This window comes from Myzus persicae, unplaced genomic scaffold, assembly GCF_001856785.1.
Source record: "Myzus persicae strain clone G006 unplaced genomic scaffold, MPER_G0061.0, whole genome shotgun sequence".
Classification (NCBI taxonomy): Eukaryota; Metazoa; Arthropoda; class Insecta; order Hemiptera; family Aphididae; genus Myzus; species Myzus persicae.
The window spans coordinates 1403618-1425470 of NW_019101135.1; the positions used below are offsets into that span (position 1 = coordinate 1403618).

The 21853-nt window shown below is 32.3% G+C and overlaps 2 protein-coding genes and 1 non-coding gene across 4 annotated transcripts; 1 reads left to right on the forward strand and 2 right to left on the reverse strand.

Moving 5' to 3' along the window:
• Positions 1-5521: 5521 nt before the first annotated feature.
• Positions 5522-8299, reverse strand: LOC111027819 (GATOR complex protein NPRL3). The gene is made up of 6 exons (XM_022306267.1): positions 7701-8299; positions 6873-7097; positions 6640-6814; positions 6419-6583; positions 6161-6328; positions 5522-6099 (listed from the first exon to the last, which is right to left on the reverse strand). The coding sequence occupies exons 1-6, from the start codon at positions 8297-8299 to the stop codon at positions 5698-5700; spliced, it is 1734 nt and encodes a 577-aa protein (XP_022161959.1). The 3' UTR covers positions 5522-5697.
• A 156-nt stretch (positions 8300-8455) lies between these two features.
• On the reverse strand, positions 8456-21683 carry LOC111027818 (integrator complex subunit 3). Of its 2 annotated transcripts, XM_022306266.1 has the most exons (17): positions 20341-21683; positions 19958-20125; positions 19010-19275; positions 18671-18939; positions 18458-18603; positions 18173-18404; positions 17539-17618; positions 16349-16541; positions 15334-15504; positions 14845-15121; positions 14226-14426; positions 13919-14160; positions 13644-13851; positions 13384-13568; positions 12964-13313; positions 12811-12891; positions 8456-8705 (listed from the first exon to the last, which is right to left on the reverse strand). In XM_022306266.1, the coding sequence occupies exons 1-16, from the start codon at positions 20419-20421 to the stop codon at positions 12817-12819; spliced, it is 3144 nt and encodes a 1047-aa protein (XP_022161958.1). In that variant the 5' UTR covers positions 20422-21683; the 3' UTR covers positions 8456-8705; positions 12811-12816. The 2 variants fall into 2 exon arrangements, with proteins under 2 accessions (XP_022161958.1, XP_022161957.1); XM_022306265.1 differs by lacking the exon at positions 8456-8705 and having other exon boundaries at positions 12648-12891.
• On the forward strand, positions 8587-8658 carry Trnag-ucc. Its single transcript has one exon. It is a non-coding gene; the product is annotated as a tRNA-Gly (tRNA).
• Positions 21684-21853: the final 170 nt, after the last annotated feature.

Below are 21853 nucleotides of genomic sequence, written 5' to 3' on the forward strand. Positions count from 1 at the left end.
CTCAGATTTTAAAGTTAACACCACTACTCACGCAAAAGCACACCAACTATCATATGCGACATCAACATCACAATTTATTATATTTTTAAATATTATATCTAAATACTCAGCTCAATTAGAACCAGTTACAAATAAATTGCAGGCAAAATCTATTGATTTATACTCGATCCAAAATCATATTCAAGATTTATTAACTATATTTAATAATAATGGAAAACAATCAGATATCGTTTTTAATGATATTTTTAATAACTCCGTATTTATGGCAGAAAAATTGGCGCAGAAATTAAAATTCCACGCATTACATCCAAACAAAAAAATAGATCAAATTACGAAACCGATTGTGCTGAACACTATTACAGACTTTCTATTTTTATTCCTTACTTAGATTCACTAATATCATCTCTTTCACGACGATTTTCGAGTACAAATAAAATAGCATTCTCAATAAGTCTACTGCATCCTACAAATATTAAAAAGTACACCATTAATGATTTCAAAGAAAGAATTAAGCTGATTAGTGATCATTATGAAATTGAAAATATGATAGAGGAATCTAATATTTGGTATTAGTATTGGATTGATAAAAATTTGATTGACTCCCAGTGTGATGAAATTTCGTTTGTTGATTTATTGGCTCATTGCGAATAATATCCTGCTATTTTTCAAATACTTAATATTTTTATATCACTGCCTCCGACAACGTGCACAATAGAAAGATCGTTCAGTACATTAAGACGAGTAAAAACGTGGCTTCGCTCGACTACAACAGATGAAGATCGTTTAAATGGGTTGTGTATGATGAGCCTTCATCGTGATGAAAGAGTTAACGCAAACAAGGATAATTTCATTCAGGATGTCATTAATATGTTTGGAATAAAACGAAGAAATTTGCAGTTCTTATTACTGATACCGAATAATATACTTAATTATATTATTTATTTCTATTTTTTATAATCTAATACAACATGCATGTATACATTTATATGTAAAAAATAACATTAAATCTTTATTATCTTACATTCGAAAAATTTTATTATTTTGACTTCCCCTAAAATGTTACCTAGGGAAAGGTTGAGACGCCTTATAAATTATAATATTTATAAGCACTAAGCACATGTTATATTATACACACATATTACATATATATATATACTCGTATATAGGTATACCTCCTATACAGCACGAGAGGACCTTTGATTGTGTATTAAAAATCGTTCTCGCTGTGTACTCGCATACATGCATATAGATTGTACGTGTATATATTATATTTATTGCGCTTGTGTGTACACACATGGGTCGGCTATATTTGTGCTATATTATGCAAACACATAATATTATTAAATAATAATACAAACAATATTAAACCATACAGTTTTTTTTATTAACATTGTAATCATATATTATTACACTTTAGAAGAGAAAAAAATATATATAATCAATAACGATCCATACGATTTTCTTTGTTTTCATTCTAATAGTTTAGCTTCTAGCGTTTGACTTTCGGCCACAATCGTCTAGAAGAAACCGGACAAATATTTGAGGGGAGACACGCTGGTGCGTTCAGATCAGCGAATGTCTATGGTCTCAGACATATATGGTACCGAGGACAAAGATAGAGGATTTGCGGAGACTGTCAGACCAGGAAGCCGGCGGTGACCGAGCCTGCAGCAGGGTGGTTCTCGTCGGGCCACGACGACACGACGCAGTGCACTACACCTCAAGGCCGACTGCGAATCAGCCGGCAGCACTCTCGATGGAGCAAGAGGATGTTGGTGTTCGACGGCGATTATGGCAAGCAGCGGCAGCAGCCACAGGATCAGGATCAGCTGTATAGACGAGTCTAAAGATCGGCCTTTGCCGAAGGACCACCGAAAACGCTGCCCGCGTCCTGGAAACCGACCCGCGTTCGTCCTGTGCGGCCAGCCGGTCGGCTCGGACTAGAAAGCTTTTGGCTGCATATCAGAGGCGTGTCGAGTGCATCGGACCGGGAAATGGTGACTGGAGGAACTTGGTGACTGTGAAACCGATTAAAGAATAAGAAGTGTGAAGGTGGCAGATTCAATAGAAACGTGACAAGGCTTCAAGAACGCTAGCTGGCGTATATTGCTGCAGAATGCAGGAAACTTGCAGGTTAGATTTGTATATGCTGAGAATGCAGGAAACTTGCAGGTTAGATTTGTTTGCTGAAAATGATGAAACGAAATTGAAAATTTTGATTTTTTCCGCGATTCTTCGACATTTTGTTATATTATATTCTATATAGTAACACTCATCAAAAATTCAATTCATAATACTGCATAGGTACACTTACTTATAATATAGATATTCGATTTGGTACCATATATTGTGGTAAAATCGTTACATTTGTTGTAGCGCTTCGATAAGTTAATTACCTTGGATTTACCAAGTCACTTCTTATTCACTTCAGTTTCACCGTCAGTTTGTTCCTCCTCGATCATGTCACCATATTTCCGCGGTCTCGAAACTCACTCAGCACACGCACCTCGATCTGCAACCTGGCTTTCTCGTCCGATTCGCCCGGCCGCTTTCGCGAGCACAGAACGAACACGGGTGGGCCGGTCTCCAGCGAACGCGGCAGCATTTCCAGTGGACGGTCCTTCGGCGTAGGCCAATCTTTAAACTCGCCCTGCTGGTCCTGATCCTCTGTCGGCGGCGGCTGCTGCTGCAAGTGCCGCTGCATGCCATGCCTCATGTTTATCGCCGTCGAGCTCGCATCCTCCTACTCCGCCGGCTGATTCGCGTTCGGCCACATTGTTGTAGTACACTGCGCTAAGTCGTCTTCGAGGTCCCAACGAGAACGTTGCCCGGTCACCGCAAAGGCCTGTCTGCATCAGCCACATGGCGTCCTGGTCCGACGGCCCGCCGCTATATAGTCCTCTATTCGTCCTTGGTACAATATGTCTGGTGGTTAAGCTCCTTTACGGTTCCATGGACATTCCCCGATGATTAATAACACAGCCAGCGTCCTTCCTCTCGTGTGTCCGGTTTCTTAGTGAATATCCGTAGTTCGTTTTTACAACATTGATATTTAAATACACAAATCTCATTACTATGGTCCAAGAATCAAGATATTATTATTTGATTCGATTGTAGCCAGATACCAAGTACAATCCACGTATGTGTATTTAATATTTATGTCATACTAATACCTACCTCATAAGTTATAACTTTTACCTAAAATCTGTAAATAATCAATATAATAATGAACAATAGATATAGATTATCGACATAAGCTCAACTGAGAGGACTGGAGTATCTGCGCTGCAGTAGCTATACCCTCTAAAAAATTACACCCTAAAAAAATTATTCTCTGAACTCACATAATATTAAACTAAATAAATAAACAAAAATTTGGATTTAGTTTTTTTTTTTTCATTAGGTACCAAGAGTTACAAGATTATAAAGATAGAATTCCATCGATGTATACTTATAAAGTGATTTTATAACATTATTATATGAGCACACGCCACACACTCCAACAAGCATAATATTGTATCACGTACAAAGTATAGTGCAGCACTGCAGCCACAAAATCATCGGTGGCGACCATAGACATATATAAACAATAACAATATGTCTATGGTGGCGACCAGTTTTCGTCTGCGACGGTCAGACGCTTCCCCCACCTAGAAAGCTCGTGAGACCAGCAGAAGTCGGCCGCCGAGGTACGATCTCATTCTGTATAGAGAATAATCATAAGCAATTCTTGAGGATTTACTCTTCATTTTTGTTTCCAATAATTACAGCAAACACCATCTTGATAAAATAAAATCATAACAAAAATATAATTTATTTTGTAATACAATTTTGAACTACATTATGACTGTTTTATTTCAATTAAAAATATTTAAAAAAAATAAAACAATTTTCATCTTAGCATGATGAAACATCTAAACTTTACAAAAATCCTGATATTTTTCAAAAAATAAACTTTGTCAAACAACAGAAATCATTCTTCAGTAATATACAACTATACATACCTATTATAATATACAAAATATCTTTATTTTAGAAAGACACTAGATAACAAAAAAATTGCACGAAATGAGCTCAAAGCTTTACACTGTTCATTTTGCATTGCATTTGGTTCATTTGCTATTATATTTTCTAATGGTTGTAACTTGTAATAATTTCAAACATATTCATGATGATCAAGTATTGAAGTTGTTAAAATACACGAAGAATCCTCAACCCACAGAAATTCAGTAGAATCCTTTATTCAATTATCTAATGATAAATATATTGAATTTAATATCAATAATAAAAAAAATCAAATACTAGATAATACCCATGTTAAAAATTAAGTTTTTGAAATAGTTAAGTTTTTTGGTCTTAAAAATTAGCCATTTAGAGGTCCTAAAAACTCTAAAAGGCTATACAAGTGGAATATTGAAATATTTTTAAAATTTTTTCAAAATGTCTAAATTGTGTGTAAAATATAATCCTATTTATAACGGTACTTAAAAGTTTGTTAAAGTGACCCATAAATAATATTTCTAAATTAAAATAAAATAACTAAATTATTATTTTTTGCCTAACCGTCTAATTTAATCCAAATTTGAACATTGAATGCTTAAAAAAATCTTGCGTATGCAACTTTAATATTTTAAAAAATAGCTACAAGATTATAATACCTAACACATTATTTGCATAGACTTTTCCTCTATCAACACAAGGCCTAGGAATTTCATTGTCGTTTCGACTGTTAGAAGTGGTAATTGATTTTCGATAAATTAAAAAGATACGTGTGGTCGTTTATAATCATATAATAAAATTGTACGATAAAAATCACTGTTTATATTAAACATTATATAGTGAACATATTTGAGACACTACAGTTTTTCCTTTACGATAAAAGTCAGTAAACGGTTTTGCCCAAATGAGGTTGGTCATAACTAGGTTTGGCCGGTCAAAAGCCGAAATATGACATTTTGCCCAAGGGTTGTGGGCAGTTCGCTTTTTGCCCGGACATTTCTGAGGTTTGCCCGTAACATATACATATGTATTAGATGTAATTTTTGGTGGACTCGCTTAGACGTTCCTTTGATATCTTATAAGCAAAATATAGAATCTATACACAAATCAGATACATTTTAGATATTATTTTAAAATTGAAGTGATTACTGGACAATGTTGATGATTAACAGCAAATATAGTTTATTACCTAACCAAAATACCAAATTTTCTAAAAATGAAAACTCTGTAACCCTTAAAATAAATGTCACCACACCTTGCTCCTGTCAACTCCAAACTTTCCCATTAAATTGTCCTTGTATTCTTGCAGACACTTTGGTAAAAGCAAAACATAAATACTAAATTTAAAACTAATAAGTACATGACAATTTACTGTTTATTTAAATTAATAAAACATTTTTGTAATAGTAATAATATGCTATGTATAAAAATATGCTACATAACATTATTCATGATTATTTTATAAAAATATAAATTTTGTTCAACTCTCGAGGCTATATCAATATTTAATACAAAAACAATATCACGTGTTAGCTAATATATCGTTTATTTTAACTATACACTAAACATGTATCATTCGCATAAATTGTTATTTAAATTTTAAATATTGGTAATTCTAATTGTTTTAATTTTATTTATAAAAATATAAAAAAATATCTTTAACTTGAAGACATTTTTTTGATTTTTTAGATAGTTTCTTTAATGAGAGTAAAAATTACTGATTATTGGATCTTCCATTTCAACAGTAACTAGTACATCTTTGAACTTTTCCAACAATTTTAGTAATTCTGATCGCCTGATATTCTCTAAATACATTATCTCTTCTAAATGATGTTCTCCAGAAAGATAACCTTGTTTTAACAATCTCATTAATAAACGAAAGTCGTCAGGATTTGCCGATGCAGGTATATGCATTAATGCTATTTGTTCATCTTCGTCCAAACTGTGAAACATTTCTTCAGCATTTGACATAGAAGAACTGTATCCCCCTGATGATAACTGCAGCCAATTTTCAGATAGTGTCTGATATGTAGTCATTGGTGCTTCAGATTGGTGTTTGATATTGTAGTCATGAAATTCTGATTCATCATTATAATAACCCTACAAAAACAGATACATACTTCAGAACAATATTTACGAGAAAACATATGATAATATTTACAAGTCCTTTACTGGATGGCATAAAATATAGGTATGTATGATATTGTAATAAGATTTTGTGCTGTAACAACCAAATTAGTATTTGGATTGTTGTTGAACCACTACTTTTATCTTCGATTGGACACATTTTATACTGCAATGATGTTGGAAAGGAAAATTCACTCATTACCTAATTTTAAATATAATATGTTAATAAAATAAAATTACACTATATTATATTAGTTGTACAGGATCAGATTATTTGTTAAAAACCAATTACCTCCAATAATTTTTGTCCAGGGAACTTTTTTTCAAATTTTTTGGCAAATGTATTGTTGCGTTCAGTTGGAACATTAGGAGCAATAGCATACATGTTTGTTTCGGACAGTGGAAATATTACAATTGCGTCACCCCAATAAATCAAATGTCCAGCTATATTAAATACCTGTAAATATATTGGATTACAATAATATTAAAGACAGATTGACAGTTATGTCTTACCTGAGCCAATGTAAGATCCGAATCAGCAGATAAGGTTTCTAAACTTTTGACAGGGTTATACATATTGATAAGTCGAACAATTGATGGACTAGAATCTTGTGGCAAGTTATCCAACAAAACTTTACGATCAGCCATTAACAGCAAACCATGATATGGTCTAAGTCCTTTTAAACACCTTCAAGCATAAAATATACTAGTACTGATTCACATCATCAAATCAAACATGCTCCCACTTGTTAATAGATTCCGGTTCAAAATATTGTCCGTCTCTATAGAAATGATGGACCTTGTGTGGCAAACAGAAGCTGACATCTACCCATTCATTCACTTTTAATTTGATTAAACCATTGGTAACAACACCTTCAAACACAGATTTCAAATTCTGTGCCAATGAACTGCACTTGAGGATCTTTTCAAAATGTTTATTATTATCAACAGGTGAGTCTAGGTCACATTCACTATAAGAAAAAATAATCTTTATACTTAAAAATATATTAATGTTTAAGATTATTCTTGAGTAATTTATTAATATTTAAATTCACAAACAATGAGAACCAAACTATTTTTTATTTCAAGTAAATACCAGTATCTAGAGTCAATTGATATTTCAATTGCAATTTTATCCTGTACATACAATATTAAACAGCAACTGATTGTCCACTTGTCCAGATACATCATACCTTTTTGAGTTCTTCAAATTATATCAAAGTCGATGTTAAGTATAAGAGTATTTAATCAAAAGACTATTAAGTACATTAACACATTGTTATTGAAATATGTATTACTTAAAATAAAATATAATTTCTGAATCCCATTATCATTTAGTAGTATCAAGAGGTAAATCACTAATGGAAATCTTTTGGTCATCTTGGAAATATTGAAAATCAGATTAGTCATTGGGAAATCTGGAAATCTACCCCCAGGTTAACAGGAATTTACAATGGTATCCTGGAATCAAGTGTACACAATTTGTGCCAGTGATTTACCCCACAGGTAGTATCATACATTTATATCAACAGTATAAATTAATTGCATACGGATTATGTGTAAGATATAATTACTTTGCACCCATGGCCATGGTATCATGTATGTAGAGCATATTTTTTATTTGCGAGGATAGATACGCACAACGCTTTTCTTCATGACGCAGTGCAACGCCTAATACTTTGCTTAGATCATAGTAGCAATTTGATATCTGACGGCGGGCAAAAGCGTCTAACGCAAAAACAATGTTTATCATTATGATTGATGGGCTCTGTGGTTTTTTGTTGCTGCCCTCGCCACCACCTTCACTTCCACCGGTCAGCAGCTGCATTGGATGACCAACAAATCGAACATTGTTTACTTTCAGTTCAAACTTGCGGTCGCACAGCTCCATCTTGACGGCGAACAAGCTGGATATGACATCGTCCGTAAATATGGTGAGATCGTGAGGTCGCACTTTCTTTTTCAATCCAGAGTCTTTGTGCAGGGACTGTTTTTTATCGTTCAGGCTCACCTTGACGGGTCCACCGAAACTATGGAACGGGTAACGGAACAACAGTTTGTCACCCTTGCTGTCGTTTTTCACCAGATAAATGCACATCGGATTCGTTTCGGAGTCGGTCAAACGGAATGGCGCCGACGACGTTGAATGTGTCGGTCCCCGGTTTGCAGTCATCTTGGATTTAAAATATTTCCGTACAAACGATTAAATAAGTCTCACGTTGTCCTCAACAATCGGATTGACATTTTTAACTGAGGTGTATTAGGCCAAAACCATATATTAATTATTAAACATTACAATGGTTAATGAATATTTCCGTCAGTGGTTAGACGTCAATCGGATAACGGATTCCGTGATCAACATGTCTCACACTGTTATCATGATTTTTGAAAACAAAAACACAGTAAACACTGCTGTGATATCTATTTATATACAGCACCTTTTGTTATTACTCTCAACTTGCGATGGTGGTGTAATGGTCAGCATAGTTGCCTTCCAAGCAGTTGATCCGGGTTCGATTCCCGGCCATCGCAGTCATTTTTTGCTTTTTTTTCCCGTTTCTTTAAATTTTGTATTGACGCTGAAAAATGTTCGATACTTTATAGTGATTAATACATATTTCTAATACTTAGTCAAGATGTTTCACTGAAGATTTATGCTTTTTAATGTGTCATATATGTTTTACTGTTAGGTACCTACAGTTAAAACTTAAATAAACACAACAATTTATCATAACCAACTTACTAACTTCAATTTTCTTAAAATTTAACGAGTATAAGATAATATTATATTGATGTGTATATGAAATATGGGCAAATATTGAAATATCAAGTAGGCAGGATTTCAGAAACATGCTCAAATGTTCAATAGGTACCACGATAAGGTTTCTGCTATGATGACAATATTATGATGTACGTATAAAAAAATGCAAATATATTTTATATTTAAATACCTACTTACTGGTTACCACCAGGGCCAGCTCAAGGTATAGGTGAACCGGTCAGCGGCGCTTTAGTAAGGAGGTGTCATTTTCAAAACAGTGATAACATTAATATTTTAGGGACGCTAAAATTTGATTTTGCCTATTTTTATTTTAGCCGGCCCTGGTTACAACAAATACTACCTATGTTAAAAATGTCATCCATTAAATCATAATTATGACGGAGAAGTTCTAGCATTTGCATAGGTATTTTTTTTGCGCAATCGCAAAAAAGACCAGCAAACAATTTGTTTTATAAATTCAAAAAACAGATTTATTTAACATTAATTAGATTTAGGAAGGTATTAATATTTTTTGTTTTTTTGCCATATTATTTAGGTCTATTAAATTTTTGATTTTTGAAGCATATTTTTTTTTAATACCCACCAGTCCACGCATGTGGTTGTTCACAGTATTTTTGAATGTATACTTAAAGACTTCACTTGTTTATGCATTGTCATTTTACGTGCCTCATACCAAGGAGTTTTTATTTTAGACGCTATTTATTTTGAATATTTACTAATTAAATTTCCACAAGGAAAAAAAGGTTGAGTGCATATTTTTTATCATACTTTAGGGTTTTGTAAGTGCGTAAGTGCTAGCATATTTTTTCTTTTTTATTGGTGGTATTTTATACGGTGTGTCCTCTGCCTTAGTCTTAAGTCATATTTTAAATGTTTATTTTTATTTTGAATTATTTCATTTTAATATATAATCTAGTCAGAGGTTAGTTATTCGTCCATTATTATATTATTTTATAAAAATATATCAAATATGCAATTCTGGAATGCAGTGAACAGAATATAATAAATTATAAAAACATAACAACTGTCAATATTCAATGAATCATTGTGGGTATTTGTCAGCATACCAAAAAAATAATAATAATAAATAATATAATCTGAGAATAGGCCATTGGGTTAAATAACCATTTCGCTGAGGTGATGATTTAAATAAAAATATAAAGTTAATGGGATCTAGTTCAGTGGTCGCAATGCTTGAATATTACACACCACACCACAATTATTTTTTAAAATAAAACTAAAAGATTTCATATTTATAATATTTAATATAATAATCAGACATGCCGCGAAACTTTTTTAATTTTTGAATGCGGCCCCTGAGTCCAAAAAAGGTTGCCGACCGGCGACCACTGTTAAGTTGATTTTTAGAATGGTGATTGAAGTACTATATAGGTGGTTCTCGAGTGCCCGACTCAGTTGTGCTTTACTACTATAAAAAAAAAATTGTTTTTCAGAATAAAATATAAATGATGCTCTAATCATAAGAATATTATTATTTCTAAAAAAATGTTTTAATAGTATAATGTATAAATCGTTGCCCTCAATTTTTTTTATCGTTATATTCAATTTTACAAGAACAATTTTATAATATTATTTGTAATAATTTCTAATATAGACGTTTTTTTTTACTTTCCACTAGTTCAACAGTTCAAGATACCTCTGTATACATTTGCTTTTGATTATGTTAAATCTTCGAACATAGAAACGGGGTGTCTGTCCAATGCGGGATTTCGAACTCTGGAAAGCAAGGTGAAAAGGGACATTTTGGGAACTTAAAATTAATAGCATTAACGGACTGATATATTATTAATTTTTAGCTTTCCAAATAATGTAGAAAAATATTATTATAGTTCTAATATATTATCTGGTAATTTGCATGTGCTATAATGCTGCTACATTAGCGTAGCCAAGGGGGTTTAGGGTATTGAACACCCCCACCCAATGGCCGTATTTATGCAACAACATGTGTACTATATAATTCAGATTTCAACAAAATATATCATATACGGTTTTATTTCATAATTATTAATTATTATCAATATGAAGATTGATGACTACAATGGGGAGTGTATAAAGCCCCCAAGACTTTATATTTAAATATAAAATCCCTACAACATTTTTGGCTAAGCGTTAGTGTTATTATGTTTACGCCATTTAAGATACTTTATATTTTAAAATCTATAATCCCCTACTATTCCTCAGCAACAGAGCACTAGTACAATGAAATTATACTGGCACTGTGTTTATCCCTTGTGATTTATTAAAAACATCAGTTTTTTTTATTCCACCCATATTTTTCAATTTTCATTAATTGTGAAATCAACTATATTTTTACCACTTTCTATTTTGTTTCATAAAAGTCTAAAAGATATAACACACTTAAATTGTTTGTATCATAACAGATGTTTTGATATAACAATGGATTTAGTTGTTTCAGTTTTACTTTTTACTATTCAAAATTTGGTAAAGCTCAATTGATAGATAATTGGTTAAAGCCCAAATAGTAAATCATCACATTTCTGCCAAGGATCTTGTACCCCTTTTCAATTTTTCTTTATTATTATTTATATTGAATAAATAAAAGAGTTTGAACTAATAATTAATATTATATAATGCAAATTACAATCATTGTTTTTCTCTTTGATGAATTGATGTGTGCATCCTAAATTACAGAATTGGAAAGTAGTCCAATGAACTTTGAATGTGTTCAACTGTTATTTGAACTGTTAAGGCACAGATCACCAACAAATATTTTATAGGAGTAAAACTAAAATTTTAGCTATACCAATTATTATTGTTATCTAAGGTTATAACTAATTTCAATAATACTGCTATACACTTACCACATGTTGGTTAAAAAATAATGCACAAAATCAGAGAAAAGTAACATACTCTGCGAATTTTAAAAGGTGAAAAATCAAAATGTATGTGTAGAATGAATCCTTAATAGTTTAAAATGTCATAAACTTGTTATTTCGGGAAAATACTTATTATGGCAGTAAAAAAGTTTTATGCTGTACCATGGTAAATTGCCAAAAATACATATAAAAAAAAACCGGTGAACAAATAGTAAAAAAGAATCTGTTTTAACAAATTCTTGAATACTTAGGTTGAACTAACCTATGCTCAGAATAATATTTTAGTGGATTATATAGTATCTAAAAACACCAACCAATTTATGAATTTTACTTTTTTTTTAAACACTTTACTAATGTCAATCAAAATTTAAAGTAAATCACAAAAAAAAATAAGTTAAATTTGAATTAAAAAGTATTGTTGCTTATATATTTTTTATTACTTTTAGTTAATATTAGATAAGAACAGAAGAATTAACCCAAAGAAAGTACTTATACATTTAATTAATTGATGAGAAAATGTTCATTTTATTGATAAAATATTTAAAACAAAATTTTTCACAGTAGTTTCAAAAATGTTTAGCGGAAAATACATATAAACTCTTATTTAGTAACAAAAGGTCCTTTTTACCCAATCGCAACCATTATTTCACTATACCAGTGATAGGTTGTTTGTTTAGGATATACAAAAATGTATGGTTATGAATGATTAAAAAATTTTAATTCATTTAAATATATTCAGTTAAAAATATTAGTATTTACAAAAACAGTCACATTACAAACAATAAAAATAATGTACTACACTGTATTAACATGTTAATCGATTAACAATTTAAGAAAATAATTTTTCACCGATTTTTTTTGTATATATATATATACACACACATATATAAATATATAGATACATATATATTTGTTTTTAACATTATTACAATTAAATTAAAATCGGGGGGGAGGAATTAAATTGTGGAAAACATCTGTGTCTGTTTAGCACTGTATAATAACTTATGGTAGAGTATAAATGATTCTACGATGGAGTAAAGATACCTTATATCAATCGCTTTCAGAGGCGACTGCATTAATTTTTCTCCGTTTTTTTGTCTGTCTTGGTTTTATAACTTCCTCCTCCTAAAAGAATCGAAAAATCACATAAATAATTAAATGAAGAACAAACTCATTCTACAAAAATTATTAACTTACTTCACTAGACTCTTCAGAGCTTTCTGATAGGTCTTTTATCACAGACTTTGCATTTTTTTTGTTACTATTACCAAATGTAGGAGCTGCTTTACGACCACGTTTACCACTTGTTGAATTTCTATTGGTTGTTGGTGTATGTGGTTCATCTTCTTCGAGCAACTGAAAAAGGTTGCTAAACAACATGCGCTGTGTATCTGTACATGCCGCTTGTGCAATTTGTAAAGCTTTTTGCATGCCTTCAGCACGAAACAGTACAGGACAAGTACCCCGACTGCGAATTCGTTCCATATGACCAAGTATTCGCTCAGCACTGGGTGGTGCTACACCTCCTCTAGAACCTAAACCCTGTCCTGAAATAGAATTAATTATATAATAAAGAAAAGCATATAATAACCGGCTAAGTATTAAAAAGTCAATTACCTTGTCCACGTTTTCGTTTGGTCGGAGACACAACTGGACATCTACTAATTAATAGTTGAGAAACAAGATTAGCTACATTATCTCCATGTTCCAAATACCAACTAGATATCACAGATATAACAAATTGGTCATTTAAAGGTTTAATTTCTCTACATAGAATAGGTTTCAATAAATCTAAAGTGGGTCTAAAAAAAATGAATTGGATGTTAATTAATAATTAATTTTTTTTATGTAATGCATGTAAAATAAAATAAACTTACTTTTCTTTTTTTAGCGTGAGCAAAATACTAGTCAGGGTTTCAGGATGGTTATTATAGTCTAATTTTGTGATATTTGATAATATCACTTTAATATCAATGTCATGTGCAGAGACTAATTGCCAAAAAAAATACTGTTCCATTGTTTCCCAATCCAATGAACTAGTAGCTAATGATGGTACTGCATCAGATCGAAACATGCTTAATTTACCTAATAAATAATTATAAGTTATTAATTAATAAAAAAGTATTTTCAAGTGTTCAAAAAAAAATATTACCTTGTAAAATTAGACAAATTATTTCTTGTATTTGTGAGCCATCAATAGTAGATACAACTAAATGTAAAAAATCTTCATTTCCAACAGTTATCTTTGAAAACTGATCATAGACAGCTGGGATTAGCCAACAAAACATTGATGTATCATCTTCTTGGCACAACTGAAGATCACTCAATAAACATTCATTTAATTCAACTTCTTGAGTTTCACAAAATTCTTTGTATACATGAGACTTGATACCACTTAAAATAAAACATTAGAGTTAAAATTATTGTCACATTTATTTATGCTTAAATTTTAAACTTACTTAACTTTCCTATCAGCGTTGTTGTTCATTAAGCTGCTCACTTGCAAATAATAGAGTAATAAATATCCAATTCTAGTTTGGTGTGTTCTCATTTCAGCTAGCAATGAAAAAAGTTGTAACCTACGTGAGTCTTCTTCCGCAAATTGGGTTAGACTACGGAACATAACAAATATTGGTTTTCCAATGCTATCTTCCAATGCACTATGAAATTTAATATAAAATCAAAAATAATTATTATGTATTAAATTATATAATCAATGGTTATTGATTGATACTTTGAATTCCCTGGATTTTTCGGTTTTAACTTTTATGGTATAGATAAATAAAAACAAATAATAAATTAACTAAAATCAAATAAAAGATTTCTTAAGATGTATTTGCACAAAATATTTTTTGAAGTATAAAGCTTAACACGTTTAGTACGAGTATGGCAGTTTTTGACCAAAATTTATACTCTTCCTTTTCTGACTAACAAACCAAAAATTTTAATATCTACTTAGAGAAGGGTACAATTTTGGTCGAAAAGCGTGTCGTCCATTAGTGCTACCCCACTCAGTCTTCAAATGTTTACAATCACTATTGTGGTATTAGATAACCTTAATTAATAATAATAACTTACTCATCATTAAGTACAGATGGGAAGATCTTTTCTTCAATTTGATTTTTCAATAGACACGAAATACAAGATCCTAATGCTGCTATCATTTCTGGATATATATCATCATCCTGTATAATTAACTGAACTATTTTTTCCATAGCTTCACATTTTCTTTCGTTATCCTTTTCAAAATATAAAGTTTCAGTCTCCAGTCTCAATTCTTTGGTTAGAGTTTGCAAAGCTTCTTTATCCAAATCAAGCGGAAGTACAATACTTTTTTCTTTTAGTTTAACTTTCACTGAAATACAAATAATTTGAGTATTTAAATGAATACATTTTTCGAACAAAATGAGAAAGGACTTGGCGATAAACGTTAGGTTTTAATCTCTGACAAAACTGATTGTCGCCAAGGACTCATTTGACAGTGAACATTTACATATTATATAAAGTTATCCAAATTGTATTTTTAATAATTTGGATAACCTTGTTTATTTTAATTGATTAACATACATGGGGTTGTTTTAATAGCAGGTACACTGTTATTTTCAAGGATAATGCTTTTCTTAGGACTTGTTTCAGATTCTTCGTCACTAAATGAAATATCATCATTATCGGATATTAACTCATCTTTAAGAGATATAAGTAAATTATCCATTATGTCATCATTTTTAATAGGATCACCTGAAATAAAAATTGGTTTAATTTAATTATATAATTATTATTCAATATTAGGCATAGGTACAGAATAATTTTTTATTTTTAACTGTGAACTCATAATATTGAAAAAAAGTTAACTTTTTTAGATAAAATTTGGTACTCATTTTATTATAATATAAGTTAATTTATTTAATGTTAGACATTTATTATTGAAAAAGTAATGTGTTCCTGAAAATATTATTATATATATGGTTTCAAGTCATTACAAAACAATGTTCGTTTTAAATAAAAAATTATGCTTTTAATTTTTAAGTTGTTTACTTTTTTGAATTACAACATACAGTTTCAATAACATATTTGAAAGCAGAATCTTTTTCTAAGTATTTTGATACATAAGAGTTGAATTTAGTATGAGTATTTTATGAATTTTAAGTATTTTAAGTTTAGATGAGTGAAATAGTGGACCAGCATTTTGAGGGTTAAACACGTACCTCTTCTAAACTTTAAAAACTTATAACGACTAGAAACCATGTAACATTTTTACTATTTGAAATAATGAGGATTCAATTATAAAGAATCACCAGGTATTTCAGCATTGTGTTTGTTGGTGAACTCAATAAATGTTCAATTTTTACATCAACATTTATTAAAAGCTGAAATTGTTTCGGATTATGTAAAAATAGTGGATTCACCAATAAATATTATAAATGTGAAGAAAGAGCAATACAACATTTTAGAACTCCATGACTTATATTTTTCAAAAAAGTAAAAACTTTCAGAAGTAATGATAGTTCTATGTTAAAAATTCACCATTACACTTTTAATTACCTAATTCAACTATCATAAATAAATAAAATAAATATATTACCTTGAACAGCAGGAGGATCACAAAATTCCCGGAAAGTATTTTGTATCATGGCTCTAAGTTCACCATCTATTCGAGGGTTTGTAAACAAAGGAACTAGTGAAGATAAAACTCTTTTATCAAGAATTTGCTTCAGTGAAATAAAAATACCATTGCGTATTCGCTCGGATTGAGCTGGATAAAAATTAGGAATAATCTGAAATTTAAAAAAATATTTTATAATTAACAGCAAATAATATTAAATATTTTACAGAATTAAATGAATTATTGTAAGTAGCCCAATTTACTATTGCCCACCATATGAGAGAATTTGAAGATTTCTGTTGAACCAATAAATTAGAAACATGTAATATAAGTATCCAGGATACTTGAAAACTACGACACAAAATTGAGTCAATTTTTTTAGGGTTCTACTCAAAAATTAAATAGTTACTTCAAAAACATAACACGTCTTTGAATCAATGTATGAATAATCATTTTAGCAATTCTTTCATTTTCACATTTCTTAGTTTTAATATTTTATACTCTTTTATCTGTATTGACATAAGAGCATTAGTATTATGCTTGACTTTATCATACAGCCACGTTGCCTACCTCCATTACATACATTAACTCTTCTTTTTTTTAACTTGATGACAAATAGTAATGATAATTTATATATTATACATCTGTATAATTTCTTGACCTACCCACCAACCTCCTGCTCAAAATTTAATAACCAGTGGTGTACTGGAGGGTATATACAGGTATACCCTGGCACCAGTTCACTGATTAAGAGTATACTCTATGTCTCTATATAATTACTAGACATGCAGATATACGCACATACACCATAATATCAATCAAAGATAAAAGTGAAATAAAACAGTCAAACTTTTTTTTATTAGCAAAAACATTGAACTATATGCAAAATAGACATAAATATCGTTAAAAATATGAGGGCCAGATATTTCTTCAATTAATACATGTATAAGCAGGGGTTTAGGTTTAAGTTAGATAAGACATTTTTTTTTTTGAGAGGTGGTCTTAGCCCCAATGCCCCCCCCCCCCTCCAGCCCAGAATACAACTACGTCCTGTATACTCTAGAAAAAAATTACAAATATATCACTAGTAATAACTATATATGTAATACATAACTGAATAAGTAATACCAGAATCTATTAAAAACTTTAAGTATCAAAAGTATAATTACTCGGCATAAAAAGTCCAGCAAACTGGCAGTTACTGTTGGATGAATACGTAAAGAGTTAAGCATAACTAAAATTGCTGGTTCTGTAAAAAAAATGTACACATTTTTTATAATTAAAATGTAAGTTATTTATTTCTATTACTTAATATACATTTATATAATTAAGTACTTTAAATAATTAATGTAATATAATAAATTAAAATGTTAGCTATGATTAAGAGGACGCTACATACCCAAGTTTTGTCTATGTACTGGATTCTATCTGCAGTTTAGTAATAATATTACTTTATTTGTAGTTCAAGAAAACTTACCTGTTATTGAATTTGTCAAATATAATATAAACTGAGCTCAAGCATAGTTTTTTTTCATCCAATTGTTTTAAGACATATTATATAATTATGAAAAAAAATTATTCAAGTATTTTAAACTAATTTTATAGTAAAAATATGGCAAAAACTCTTTGCTGGGGGATTCAGTTTATAGTATCCTCTAAAAATTTGTAAATTTGTTTCAATATCAACTATCAAAAATTGTAGTAAGAATCCAGTAAGTAGATTTTCTGTTTTGTGTGTGTAAGACAGACATACATTTGGGTGTAATGTCCTCTTAAGGTTTTAAATAGCTGCTGATGACTTACCAATATTCATAATATTATCATGTTTTGGATCATAACAAACCCAGTCATAAAATAGAGCCATTTTGGCATTTGCTAAAGCTATATTTGATGTACATGTAGTAATAAGCCAACCAATCACAGCCCAACGAGGTATAATGTCTGAACACAACAACTCATTTGTAGGATGTATTAATCCAACAATAAATCGGATTAAATCACTTCTTAAAGATTGTGCTTCAGGGGTATTCAAATACTGCAAGAAAAAAACAATATTATTTGAGAAAATAAATTTTTTTTTTTTTTTACTTTGTTTTGGAACCATTCCTGGTATCTTTTATGATGACCGAATCGAACTGAAGAAGTAAAGAACACTAATTTACGTTCCATATCAGGGGTGAGTCGTGATTGTAAAAATCTTCGAGATGTTCGGGTTTCCAATATTTGTATAATACCTAAAAATAAAATTAATAAATTTAATATTTTAACGATACATCAACTTTTGCTATTAACCATAACTACCATTTGTTAAGCTTGGACTTAATGATTGAGGATTATGAAGTAAATCTTTCCACAATATTTCAAATTCTTGTATACGTGAAACATTTTGTAATAATCTGATAAGATCTCGACCAATAACCAAACAATCTGTGAATCGATCACGGAGTAAAGATATAGTGAACACCACTTCTCGATTGCGTAGAGGAATTAAACTAGAGTGATCTTCAATAAAACGTAAAAAAGAATACACAACAGATGCTATTAACCAAGGAAATCTCTCTAACCATTTTCTGAAAAAAAAAAAAACATCAATAGAAACGTTATCGAAATATATATTTCAAATTTCAATATAAATCATACCTATGGTCTTGGTAAAGATCAAGAAGATATTCAATAAGTGCAATATTGGTTGTGGATATGTCACCACCTGCTGCATTTCTCATCAGGTTCCAACAAAGGTTGTCTACACCAGCAATGTTGTTGCGTACCATTTCGCGGACAAGCCACAACAGTTGTTTGCGAGGAGGATCCAGAAGTCGGCTCCATTTTTCTAATGTAAATTGTTGTAAATGAGATATAACACTTTGCAGACCATCACGTGATAACAAAGTTAAATCTCTATATATCTGTTGAAAAAATAAATTTAATAAAAATCTAGATATAAATTGATAATTGTGTACAATTAAGAAAGTTGTCAACAAATAGTTAAGTAGGTACTGAAATATATAGGTATTAATTATTATTTCTTAAACAGTACTCAAACAAACTTCTTAGATGGGTCTCTATCCCATTGGTGTTTCATTAAATATAGTCAATTAGTCAATCAAAAGCAGCAACTAGTAGCAATACTGACACATCTAACCACCAAATATGCCCTTTACCTTTATGTTAAAAATATTAAGAAGCCATAATATTAATACTGTGGTTTCTTTTACCTAACCACAAAAAATTAAGAACCAGTTGTTGTTTAGTACCCACTTTAACTGAAGAAAACAAAAAAAATGAATATAAATTAAAATTTTTGTCTTTTAGAAAGAAAAAAAAGTAATGGATAAGAACAAATCAGAATTGAGAATTAATGTTTAACAATTTTCTTGTACATGATACAGTTTAAAACAACAACAATAACAGTTATTACCTTGCGATAAGTATAAACTACTAATGAATGAGGCGCATAATACCATGAAAAATAATAATTATACAATACGCCATGATAAAAAAAAATGAAATTGAAAACCACATAGTAAGTAAGGATACACTACACAGACATTTTCAAATATATACAGGACACAGCACACGCATACATACTTTGTCAGCGTTTTTCGTATCTAGGAGTACAGCAGTCAGCAGCCCCAAACTGATGACTTCCTCTTGGCTCTTGTCCTTGCTGATGTGGCTGGTGAGTGCGTCATGATACTCGCGATCGTTGAGGCCAGTCGTTAGACTCTGGAGGGTCTGATAACACCGTTCATATTTCTAAGGGATAAAACAAAATAAAGACCCGATATCGATGGATACTTCGACGACGGTCAACGCACACGGCTCGCGCACACAACGTACGATATTATACGACGACGACGTGCGGGTCGTGCACACACACACGGCACGACATTGTTATAGTATCATTGCGTACAAGAGTGCGAGCAAGGTACGGCGCGACTGAGCGTTTGATCGTCGACGACTGCGCTTACCTCTTCGATCTCGTCCTTGCGCTCGATCACCGAGTATGTGAACAACTTCAGTTGCTGCTGCTGCTGCTGCTGGGCTGCCATGGTTCCACGGTAATACGGCTATCATCAAACTATATACCGCAACTCCACCACCACCACCATAATAATAATATCACCCAACTACTCCTGTACCGCACACTCGACGGCACACCGCCCCTGTTGCTGTTGCTGTCGCTCACGTATCGTCGACGCGCACATGCACCAGAATTTCGGTGGCCAGACCCATGTTCAGGCGGGGGCGGTCGGTGGTCCCTGCAGACCACGAGATTATGTGTCGTCTGCTATGACGTTATTATAGGTAGTCACTACCTACGTGTTCGTCACAAGGTTCGGTGACGCGCACACACGCGTTGCGTTTCGGCGACTGGTCCAGCTGAGTTGACACTACGACGAGCGATGACGACTAATGAGTAATGACTACAGGTCGGACAAATACTAAGCAGAAATGCGTGACACGATCGAGCCAAGGACGTCTTGAGAGTTGATCGTTGTCACCGTTCGCGAACAATGCAGCAACGGTAGACCGGCGACAGTGGTTATTTTTTTGTTTTGTTTTTGTTGTTCAGTGGCACTGTGACAGCGACCAGCGGATCGCTTCGAGACCCGGGGTAAAATTTGCTGAAACGTTTTTCGTTTATTTATGTATTTGTTTTTTTTTTTTCCCGTAGTCAGTTCGAAACACGATAACGCCGCGCGCGCACCGGACCCTTATGCGCTTGTGTAAGTGCGTGCGAGCGTGCGTGCGATAATGAATATAATAGTAATAATAATAATAATAATAATAATAATAATAATAATAATATAACGTCTTCTCGGTTCTCGGCGGACGACGGACCACCAGAGTGACGGGGACGGAACTATCGAGTGGGAGAGCGGCGCGAGGAGAGAGGATTTTTGGCGTCCCACAAAAAAATTGTGTGCGCGCCTATGTTATTATTACTATGGTGCCCGATATCGGCCACACCGCGTGTGGGATATTATCGTATGTGCGTTGTGTTTGTTAATGTGAGATAATAAAAAAAAAAAAAACAAAAAACGAAATTTCCAAAGAAAGAGAAACAAACACACCGCGACGAACCTACGGTGAGAGATAAAGAATGAGCGAGGGGGAGTGTGCTGGGTCCTGGGTGTGATAGCGCACTTTGCCAGTGTGAACTGTGAGTGAGGGAGTGTGCGCGCGCACACTTCGGTAACGACTACCACAGTAGTACAGTGTCGGCGTGGTCCACTTAAAACGCGCGCGGTCGCCTCGCGCACTGTCCCGATACCCGATAGCGAGAGTCGACTACCGACTGGCGACTGCTGAGTGCTGAGCCTGACTGGCTGACTGCCTGTCGCCTGAGCGGCGAGCGCCTCGACCGACGCACCGAACTACGGCTGTCCCGGCGGCACTGCTGTAGAGACGGACGACGCCGACGTATGTGCTCGGCCGTCGCCAATTCGGTGTTGCACTATGCTAACGTACGACCGCGGC

Excerpts from the sequence above, each read along its gene's own strand:
- LOC111027819 (XM_022306267.1), bottom strand. The coding sequence starts at position 8,299 with ATGACTGCAAACCGGGGACCGACACATTCAACGTCGTCGGCGCCATTC. Across the intron at positions 6,329-6,418 it reads CTGGACAAAAATTATTGGAG|GTAATGAGTGAATTTTCCTT; the intron begins GTAATTGGTTTT and ends ATTTAAAATTAG. Across the intron at positions 6,100-6,160 it reads TGCCATCCAGTAAAGGACTT|GGTTATTATAATGATGAATC; the intron begins GTAAATATTATC and ends CTGTTTTTGTAG.
- LOC111027818 (XM_022306266.1), bottom strand. The coding sequence starts at position 20,421 with ATGGCAGCCCAGCAGCAGCAGCAGCAGCAACTGAAGTTGTTCACATAC. Across the intron at positions 16,542-17,538 it reads TGCTGGACTTTTTATGCCGA|ATTATTCCTAATTTTTATCC; the intron begins GTAATTATACTT and ends TTTAAATTTCAG. Across the intron at positions 13,852-13,918 it reads AATTTGTCTAATTTTACAAG|GTAAATTAAGCATGTTTCGA; the intron begins GTAATATTTTTT and ends ATTATTTATTAG.